Here is an 11,275-nt window from a genome sequence, read left to right as displayed (position 1 = left end):
AGATCTCAATCATTTCATCGTAATCCTGGCTACATTCCATCATAATCCTGGCGAGTTTAGGTAGACAAGAAGTATGATCAGATTTTTAGTGTGTGATATTAAACTTAAATTTATTTTGGAGTATGCACGGCAGATAGTCAACTTACAATTAACTCATGTCGGTTTTACATAGTGGCAATGTTGTGATCTAAGCTGCAAAATCTAAAAAGGATATCAGAAAATGACAAAAAAGAAAATCTTACGCTTGGAGATAGATTTGATGTAATCGTTTAACTATACTTTTCATCAGTTGTGATCCTTTAAATTTTTACAAAAAACACATACTACTTCTGATTACCGTTAAATAATTTTACAATATCTATTAGATGTGAGGAAAATTATAGAAAAGGCTAAAACCAAACATTAAGAAAATTCCCTCAAATGCTAGAAATTGCAACACAAAAGTTGCACTAGACACAACACGAAGTAGAAGTCAGACCTCAAAAAATTGCGTCGATTCTAAGAAATAAAAAAAATTAGTAGAAACGGCAAAATATACATTTTCAAAAGTGACCCCCGTAAATTCCTTTTTCGTTACTCTCTGTCAACTAATTAATAATCTACTCCCTCCGTCCCATATTAGGTGGCACTTTTCGCATTTCGAGATTCAAACAAGTCTATCTTTAACCATAAGTTTTTCATAGATCCTTTTAACATTCTGAATTATTAATTATTGTGACTTATAGTACTTTTATATAGTTTACAAATATATAAATTTCATTTCAAAAAATTTGAAGATTCCATAATCAAATGTCCGGTCAAAGGTAAACTGTTTGGCTCTCGAAAAACAAAAAGTGTCACATAAATTGAGACAAAGGGAGTATTATCTAACAAACAAAATTTCTTAATTATTTGAAAATGATCAAACTATTCAATACTATAGTTAAGGGACTACGTTAATCGAGCTTTTATGTCCAAACATAATGAATCATTTTTGTTATTTTCTCTAGACTGTGAATGTACATTCGTATTCGGAAGAGACATTATACACATGACATAAGTAAAAGGAATATTGCTGAAAAGATATATTGCCAACACGCTGCATGATGAAGATCATTAAAAGATTTAATAATTTCATTGAAGTGATAGCAGATAGCCCCCCTGCAGCCACTCATGTGATTAAAAATGAAAATAGTATCATAGAGTTAGATATGTATGATCGAAGGAAAAAGACGTATTTATTGGGTTAACCAGATAGACATTTGAGAATACGCGTAAAAGAAGTTTTAAAAAAAAATAGAATAAAAAATATTTAGTAAGAAACACTTTATCATCAATCATAATTTGTATTTGAATGAAATTTACTGACAAATTTAAGAAATTGAGAATATGTTAAGCCATGATTAATTGATATGCATTCACACTTTAGTTAATAAAGTTAAATCGCTTGATTAGATATAAACATTCTGATTATAAGTACTTACTAAAGTAGGAAATTTAATTAATTAATTAATCAGTTGATACGCAATTTGACAATTAGTTTCTGTATAAGCACATGAGTATCTACTAATGTTCAGTTGTATCATCTACTCATTTTTACAAAAAAGAACAGAAATAATGTTAATACGCGTTTAAAGGAAACATAAGCCATGATTAAACTCAAAAAGAAACAAGAAAAAGTAGGACAAGGGAACGTGCATTCTCGATTTGGAGTTGACAACTAAATCTTTCTCCTATCTTATCCCTACAGAGACACCTCCAAAACTGTACAATGACCCTTTATACATGTAGACGTATTCACGATTTTAAAAGGACGAGCGTCCTATTACGAAAAAAATGCATCTAAAATAAAAATTTGATCAGTTTATTCTACAGGTTTTTAATATGAACTGTAAAAATTTTAAAATTATATACCCAAAAGCATAATATTACTATATTTAAATTTTAATATACACATTTGATTTAACTATATATATTAAAAAAAATTAGGAATTTTCACGTAACACTCTTGAACTTTGAAAGATTAAGAAAAAAAATAAAATTAGTTGAAACGTCAAAAGTGTTACCGATAACCATTTGCAAAGGTGTTACTAAAAAAAACAATATAAATATAAGATTTAAATTTCTATCATCGCTTAGAGAGGTGCACCCAATCATTATCATATTTTTATATGATACTTTGAATATGGGTTCATATATCTATATTTAAATATTTTTAAAAAAATATAACACTACTATATATGATCTAGAAAGAGAAACATGGGTTCATTGAATCCATTGAATCCCTCTAGATACGCCTCTGTTTATACAATTTATTTTTTCTAAACATTACTCGCTTCAATTTATGTGTCGTATTTCTTAAAAAAAAAAATGTTATCCTAAATATGATTTAGTTTTAAATGTATTAATTAATAAGATAATTTATATCTATAATTTTAATTCACAAATTTTAAAAGTTTGTTCAGTTCAAACTTGGTATTCAGTCAAATATCAAAAGAAAAAAGAGAAGAAGAATTGGATCACGCCGCCATAACTTTAAGCAAATATACGTGTTTAGCTAGGAATCCGACAAAATTGGCGGTTTTTCTTTTTCTAGAATTTGACATCTACTGGATTTTTCAATTTTCACTTAAGATTGAGTTAGTAATGTAGAAATTTCTCATATTTCATTCGTATTAAAAGAAAATAAGAAAAATTTTACTCTCTATGTTTTTTTTTTTTTAACCCAAGGATAACCCCCAGTCTGTACAAGCTCGACTCAAAAGACATTGAGGAGAAATCGATTCTAAGTCATCCGTGTAGATAACCATCATTCAAATCAATTGAGCCATCCGAAGGACACTCTCTATGTTCTATATATCTATTTTGAATTTTGTCAAATACTTGTGTAATGTCCTGGAAAAAAAAAATACTTGTGTAATGTATTTGCCATATTCACTCATGTATAGTATTGCAGCCATGTAACTTATGGATTGATTGTTTAGCATTCGTTGGTTGAGAAATCATCAAATTAGATACTCCCTCCGTCCCTTTTTAGTTGTCCACTTTAGAAATGACACACAGATTAAGGCAACAATGATTAGCACAGTAAAGTTACAATTTTACCCTTATGACAACTTTTCACTTCAAAATTACAACCACTTATTTGAATTAAAGTGAAATAAATTGGAGGGAAACAACATACACTTTTACAATTTTCAAGAAGTGTAAATAAGGGTATAATAGGAAAAAATTTGTTGTCCTTTCTTGATTTGTTAAAATGGACAACTAAATAGGGACAACTAAAAAAGGAAATATGGACAAGTAAATAGGGACGGAGGGAGTATCAGTTATTATTTGATTGTTCTCTCAAATTTATGTTATACTCCATTATAGTTAGAATCTCCGTGAAATTTTATTACTTTTAAATTTCATAAACTTAAACATGTAGTACTATTTAGTAATATTTGTGTATCTATAAAAAAAAATAAAACTTACTCCCTTAAACATAGATTAATATTTATGATATTATTAGAAACTATTCAAGTAAATTTCTCCAATTATCATTCAGCTTAATTTGTAGTTATCACACAAAAGTGTTAGTTGATTTCTATTATTTTTAATTCAGCTTAAGGGTTATTATCACATATATTTTTTTACAATTTTAAGGATGAAACTGAGGAACGTTTACCATTTGAGTAATTCATCATTTTGTCACATAAAAGTTATTTAACTTTAAGTTTATCACACAAAATGATTTTTTATCATATAAAATTATTTAATTTTGCTCTAGTTAGCTAAAAAATAAATTTCACCTGAATTTTTATATTTTATACTATCAAAATTATAAAAAGTTAGAATCCACGAAGATATATAGGGGATTTTTTATTTTCAAAAAATAGGGTTACAAAAAGCAACTTGAATTGGTATGATATGACATCGTCGGTTAAGTGACAAGACAAAGGTGAACATTTCAAATGTAGACAGGTACTGTGTATTTGAAAGACTAAAAATAGTAAGATTCAATGTTTCATTTTGAGAGGGAATTCACTAAAAATGAGGCACAAGTATGACATGGTGTGTGAGGAATTACTTTTTAATAAAAAATGTGGTGTGATGTGTGGTGTAAAAATCCACACTATTTTATAAAATTATTAATTATTATTTTATATATATATATTTATTCTCATTCGGTGTCTGATATCCACATTGGAGCACGACTAAATTCGGATTCGCATCGGAAAATCCCACATTGAGGGTAAAGCTCTTCCGAACAAAGGCAACTCTGTACCCAAGGAGACTCAAACTTGAGACCTCTTGGTTAAGGATGAAGGAATACTTACCACTCCACCAAAACTTTTATTGGTAAACAAATATATACAAAAGTATCAATTGTAATGCGCAAAAAAGGAAAAATACATTATATGATAAATATTTGTATATACAAAATATTTTTTTCCTTTTTTAATAAATTGAATTAGATATAATGGTATGGAAGTGTGGCATTTACATCATTATCTGTCAAAATTAAATTAATTTTAGTGTAATACGCAATTAAACTTTTTTTAAAATTAAGAAAATAAAAAAACTTAATTTTATTGATTCGGTTGGTTTGATAAGTGAAAAAACTAATCAATCCAATGTATATATATGTACCAAATGAGGAATTTTCATAGCTTAGTTAATTGACTGCCTAGACGTTCATCTCGTAGGTTAAAATTTCAGTCTTCATTTTATAATTTTCTCCTATATTTTTCCTTTTCATATTCTTGATTATTTTTTTAAAAAATAAAAATAAAATCTACAAGCCAATTATCAAATGGAGAAAGATATATAATATAAGAAGAATTGAGTAAATTAAATTCATGAAAGGTTAAAGGGAAGAAATTGAGAAAAAGAAGTGTGAGAAGCAAAGTAGGAGAGAGAAAGGCCCCCACTATCATTCAAATATGATAATTTTTTATTCATAAAAATTATAAAAATTAAGTAAAGTAGGAGATAGAAATAACAATGCAAGTAAAAAAATAGGATTCACACATTTTTTATTGAAAAATAATCCCTCACACACCATATCATACTTGTGCCTCTACCACCATAAATTTTTTCGAAATTCACATGGAAAATCAGTTTGATGTAAGCTATTTTAGGTGACCAAAAAGTTTGGCTTAATTAGATTTAATTAATAATATGAAGTGGGAGTGGACTTACAAGAAAGAACAAATATAAAAACATCTATCTTTTTAGCTTAAATTAAACTAGCATTATTATAAAAATATCTATCAAGATCTCGTTCATAGTAATTTACAATTGTGTTATCCACTTATCCTCCACTATAACCTTCTAGGGAGTTAAATCTGCTCCCATGACTATATATATAAACACAGAGGCAGATAAACCCCGCTTTACCAGATTCTGTTCCGTTGCATCCATTATTTTTTACATAAAACATAATATTTAAAATAACACTAAAGTTTTGACATAACCTATGAGATATTTCAAAAGTATAATTATATCGAATTCAATAATAAGAACTTGAAAACTTGAATCAATCAAATTTAAGTTCTAGATCTGTCTCGATGTGTGAATGTTGTTTGAGGAACATATACATATATCTTCCTTTTTGATCATGTCCAAAGAGTCTCCAGGGTCCCATTATTGTTGTTTTCATCTAAGAAACTCATGTTATTTTGGGTGGTGGCATGTATAGTACTATTGGTGAACTTGTCCAAAGATTGTTGGGGTGATGTTGGTGGAGATGGTCCCATTTCCATGTAAACAAAGGCCATGAGATTAGCTTGTTGGCATTGGATATTGACGAGTTCAGCTTGTGTTTTGGCTAATTGTGCTTGTAGCTCATTTACTTGTTTTTGAAGTTGACAAATTGTCCCAGCAGAACCATAGACTGGATCCCTCATCCTAGCGTTAGCCTCGTACACCATGCTACTTACAGCATCTGCTCTTTGATATTCCGGCAATTCCTAATCAAAATTGAAAAAAATATGATTTTAGAACAAAGTTCACATAGGGTTCGGATAAGGACCACACACTAGAAGGATGTAATGTGGCTTATATTTAGTCTACCCTAATGTAAACATCAGTAGTAGTTGATTATTCCAAGCTTTGAAATTGACTAAAATGATTTTAGAATTTCCAATTAAGCACTAAACTAGAAAGGGCAATCTGGTGCACGAAGCATTCGGTGCACACATAAGGTCGGTTGCACCCCAAGGGTACGTACTGAGACAGTCTATTCTAATGCAAGTATTATTAGCTGATCAAACTTGTAACTTATAGCTCACACGAAAATAACTTTATCATTACTCTACGGCTCTCTTCAGTAACAATAGTCATTACATGTCTATACAACAAATGGAACCATGAGAGAGAATTAAGAGTATGATTCTTCATTATTTGACACAAGAAGCCATGAGTAGCTGGTAGCAATAAGCCATGATGGTTTTTTTCTTTTTCTTTTTCTTTTTCTGGAGAACTAAGACAAGTCAATGCACAAGCAAAAAATGGAAAAGAACAGTAGTAATTAGGATGTAAACAGGAAAAAGTTTCTTCTTCAATAATTTATAAAGTAGATGTAGTTGTTGGTACTCATTATAATATATTATCCAAATGATTTGAAAGCATGTTGGCCTTAAAAATCAATTCCCTCCTCTACAATTCGAAGAGCAACACTAGAATTTCACTATCAACAATTATGATGTTAGTTTGGATAAATAATTATATAGCAGTAGGACTATAATTTTTCAAATTGTAGCATTGGACTACATTAAATACTACCACCTAATTGGTCCGGCCATTAAATAAATTAAATCGTACATGTTAAAACATGTTTCCCTATATTTGCCTTTGACCAATTTTTTGTTGTCGATATTTTTATTACAAATACACTGATCTTAAATACAGGGGCAGATCTAGCCTGCGCAAAAGAGTTTACTTGTAATGTCGCTTAAAGGGGAATTAGAATTTTGAATTTATAAATTCTATATTCTAGAAAAGATAATTTATTGAACTGTGAATAAATCATGTATATATGCTGCGTGTGTTAGAGTCTCACATGTGTAGGATGAGGAAAAAATAGTATCCTTATATAAACTTGAACTAATTTTTGGGCTGAATTTATGTCCAAAGTTCATTTCTTTACCTGGTAACAGAGTAGACTCATCTCAATTTATAATTACCAATGTTGGGGCACCATATTAAAAATTTAGTAAAAATTATATAAATCTCGTAATGTTAAGAGTTAGTTACATCATATTACTACTCTTTTAAATTACAAAAACCCCTTAGAATTAAAAAAAAAAACCCGGATACATCCTTCCACATGCGGATACATAGCGCCTGATACATCCCACGGAAGAGGAATGTATCCGAGAATGATAGGAATGTATGCAAAAGGGGAGGGCCAATCCAAAAAGAGATAAAAATGTATCCGAGAGGGGATACATTTTTGTAATTTTTCCTAAAATGTATCCATGCACTAAATGTTCAATTCTTGACACGAGGCGACATGTTAAGTCCCACAACGATAATCCTTCCCTAACTTGCTTTTCAGACATAGGACGTATATGCAACAATATATAAAATCTGTTGGGAATACAATTAAATAATAAAAATGTACTCACTTTATCAATTTAAGTTTTTTAGATGAGATGATCACACGCAATTTCAACGTGTATCAGAGCAGCAATAAAATCCATCCACTTAAATTTCAAAATAAGTGGGGAAATTGGCCTAATTAACAAAAAGAGGAGCAAGTAACAACTATCAAATGTAAAATTGTACCTGCAAGAACTTGATAATATTGCTAGCACCAAAAACACGATGAGCAATGGTGAATTTGATGGGTTCACTGGGAGGAAAATAAGGTGCCAACACACATTTCTCCGCGCATCTCCGCCGTAATATCTTACAGGCAGCACAAGGTGTGGCCACGACCCGCGGCGGAGATGGAGAGTTAGTTGGCGGTAATACGGAGCAAGGAGACGACGGTGTTGTGGTGGTGATCGTCGTATTGCTGGACTCCATATTTTTAAAATTTATAAAAAAAAAGTGTACGTGCAAGGAATTAAGAAAGCAGAGCAAAGAGAGTAGTAGGGGTGCTTTAAAACAGAGCAAGTGAAGTCAATATTTATAAGCCAAGAAACGAGTGGCGGCCTGGCGGGGGTGAGAGGGTGGGGGTGGGGGTGACATCATATGTAGTAATATGATATCAACACTATTTTATAAAAAAAATTAAAAACTTTTTTTAAAACGAAGATAAAAAAACTTTTGTAGTTTAAATTATATATATTGACGATATAAAAGAATTTTGTATTTATGAAAGGATTCAATATTTCAGCGCCGATTCAATGATCAGTCGATAAATATATCTTGAACTCACAATCTTAAAAGTATGATGCTAAAGGTCTTAAATGACGTACTCATAATTTAAAAACATCTTAAATTCGCCTTTGTTTGTATTTTACCTAATAACTTGTCATTTACCATGTTTTATCAGATAACAATTCATATTAACTAATCTTAATTGAGTTGCCTATCTTTGCTCTTTCTTTTTCTCCTGCATGTGAAAACTCGTTTGGCTTAGCCGATTTTGGTTACTACATTAACCAATTTAGGGGTTAACTGAGAGGCAATTAACACTTTCTTGTTTTTTTTTTAATCTAATGAAAGTAAGAAATAAACCAATCAGAAAAATGAAAATTGGAAATTCATATTCCTAGTAAATCAATAAAAGCGGTAGCATTCAAGAAACAAACATATAATAATTGATTTCAAGAATTTTTTTGATTTTTGGATAGTGTAATATGACTTGATCATTCTCTTTATGCCAATTAAAATTTAGTTGCGAAATTATTATATATGTTGATAAAGATTATAATACCTTGAACATGTATTTTGTTATGTTGCAAACTTGAATACTTTATCAGAAACAATTTTTCTATCTTGTAAAGGTAAGGGTAAGATCGACGTATATTCAACCTCTCCAGATACGAGCATACTGGAACTATTATTGTTGTTTAGTCAAATTATATCTCCCCAAATAATCTTTTGTATAATAATTTCTTAAAAACAATTGATAAAGTGGTGGTCAAGAAACCGTTGAAACTAAAGTGCACATTGGGACAAAAAAATAACTCTCCAACTTTCCTGGACTTGAAGTGGCATGAGAAGTCAAAACTACATAAATCTAACTTAGAAATACTCTACGTAACTTGGAAAAAATGGGCTCTTTGGCTTCCAAAATTCCACTAATATGACCAGTAAAATTCGCTTTAAGTTAAATCTTATCGATCAAAATTGGAATTCACCATTTTGAAACTAACTTAATTATCATCTTGCAATTACATTAAGCCACCTGTTAACTTAGATTTTGAATACGAAAAGCGCCATTACGGAAAGTGTTTTTCCTCTTCAAAATATTTGTATTTATCAGTTTATGGGATAATCAATTAAGGACTTTTATCTTCGGAATCATCAAAAAGGACGGTGAAAAAAAATCAAATTTTGAAACGCTCCAAAAAAAAAAAAAATATAAGATGCTGAAAAATGGTCAATTACTTGAATAGGAGAATCAATATGGATATAGCGTTTGATAATTTTAACAAAGAAGAAAATAATCTATTCAATATTACAAATGACTGAATACTGAGTGACTTTTTTTTTGTTACAACCTAGCTAGGATTGATCTATACAGTTTTGTTAGGAGAGGAATTAATTACACTAGAAATTTTAATATTGAAGATTAAATGTTGTTAAGATCATTAAAATAAAAAGTAAGTTGCTCCTTATTTATTATGACTTAGGAAGATAGATAGGTCATATTAATATCATGTTGTCTTTATAGGTTGATATCACTAAGATAATTGGTTCATATTTCCTACTACACTAACCACCACTACATTACGTGTCTAAAAATGGAAAATGACAGAAAAAGGGATCATAGGCTAAAATTGGTGGTTGATTAAGGTGTTAGTAAAAAAGGTCAGCTCGTTTGGCACATGTATTAGAAAAAAAAAATGTCATTTCCTAGTTTTTTTTTTTTTTTTTGAAGATGATGTCCAAGTGAACTCATTTTATTTCATTACTCAATATATTGTCGCGATAATGTAACAGAAAAGTACTCTAATAAATGAATAAAAGTGCATAAAATAGATGTTTACCTGAAAATCAAAAGACAAAGATGGTCAAAATGCACTGGCGGCCAAATGCCCTATTAAACAATGCCCTCTTTTGTACTTAACACGATCTCCTTTTCAAGCACTCTGTCTTCTCTTAACTAGTATTTTTTTTCTAGATGCGCGAGACTTGTCAATATGGGCAGAGCTAGCATGAGAAGAATTGGTTTTATAAAACTCAATAATTTAGGTTCGGATGATGTATATTTGTTAAAAATAATAAATTTTAATTTTGAATGTGTCTTGTCTTGTCAAAGCTACAATTGTTGTGTAGGTATTACATTTTAATTTAATTTTAAGCACACGAAATGAGTGGAATGATCCACATCTTTATAAAATCATTTTTTGATAAATTTATATATGATTTCTGATGTGGATATTATAATATAATATATCTCCAACACGTAATGTAGAAAAGTGAATTCACACACGCAGCTTTCCATATATGCATTGATGATTTAGCTGTGTTTATATTGCGTAACTACTTGTAAGAGATGTACTTTAATGCTGTTTGCCACACTTTTTTTTTAAACTCAATTGTATCCATACTCATAAATTGACCAACCAAAAGAATGTCCCACATAATGAAATGGCATTATTTTCGTACTTTATTAGTTCTTGCTTCATTTATTTTTCCTACTTCGATTCTCAATCTTATAATTCCCTCTCCTCTACCCCCAATTTTCAAATAAAAAATTATATTTCTTTTGAGCCAATAATCTATCGAACACAATTTCTGATCTATCCCACAAAGTCTGCCTACATTCTATATATCATCCTCAGATTTCACTTGTGGTACTACGCGTTGAATATGTTGTTGTATTTTAGAAGGTCAAAATGAAAGTTTGAACGAGTAGGTTGCAAACTCAATTAATAGTATTTACTAGCTAGCTCCTCATAGAAGAAACATAATACTAAATTCGATTTTTGATTCTACGAAGATCTTGCATTGATCATTTGAATTTCATTTGCTTTCATAATGAAAAGGAAGAAGCATTTAGTGCACACAGGCTATGACCAAAAAAATAAAATTGACTGTATATATAGCTATCATTGCCATCAATAAACCCAACCTAATTAGTTGTGCACCTAATTAATACTATATATCATGAGGAGAGTCAGAGACC

The 11,275-nt window shown here is 30.0% G+C and overlaps 1 protein-coding gene across 1 annotated transcript; it reads right to left on the bottom strand.

Moving 5' to 3' along the window:
• Positions 1–5,284: 5,284 nt before the first annotated feature.
• On the bottom strand, positions 5,285–8,066 carry LOC125875275 (LOB domain-containing protein 1-like). Its single transcript, XM_049556379.1, has 2 exons — positions 7,756–8,066; positions 5,285–5,936 (listed from the first exon to the last, which is right to left on the bottom strand). The coding sequence occupies exons 1-2, from the start codon at positions 7,996–7,998 to the stop codon at positions 5,583–5,585; spliced, it is 597 nt and encodes a 198-aa protein (XP_049412336.1). The 5' UTR covers positions 7,999–8,066; the 3' UTR covers positions 5,285–5,582.
• Between the last annotated feature and the right edge of the window lie 3,209 nt (positions 8,067–11,275).

The sequence above is a fragment of the Solanum stenotomum genome, chromosome 8 (assembly GCF_019186545.1).
Source record: "Solanum stenotomum isolate F172 chromosome 8, ASM1918654v1, whole genome shotgun sequence".
NCBI classification, from domain to species: Eukaryota; Viridiplantae; Streptophyta; class Magnoliopsida; order Solanales; family Solanaceae; genus Solanum; species Solanum stenotomum.
The sequence above is the reverse complement of the archived record's forward strand: the minus strand, read 5'-3'. Positions and strand labels throughout refer to the sequence as shown.

Excerpts from the sequence above, each read along its gene's own strand:
- LOC125875275 (XM_049556379.1), bottom strand. The coding sequence starts at position 7,998 with ATGGAGTCCAGCAATACGACGATCACCACCACAACACCGTCGTCTCCT. Across the intron at positions 5,937-7,755 it reads ATATTATCAAGTTCTTGCAG|GAATTGCCGGAATATCAAAG; the intron begins GTACAATTTTAC and ends AATTTTGATTAG.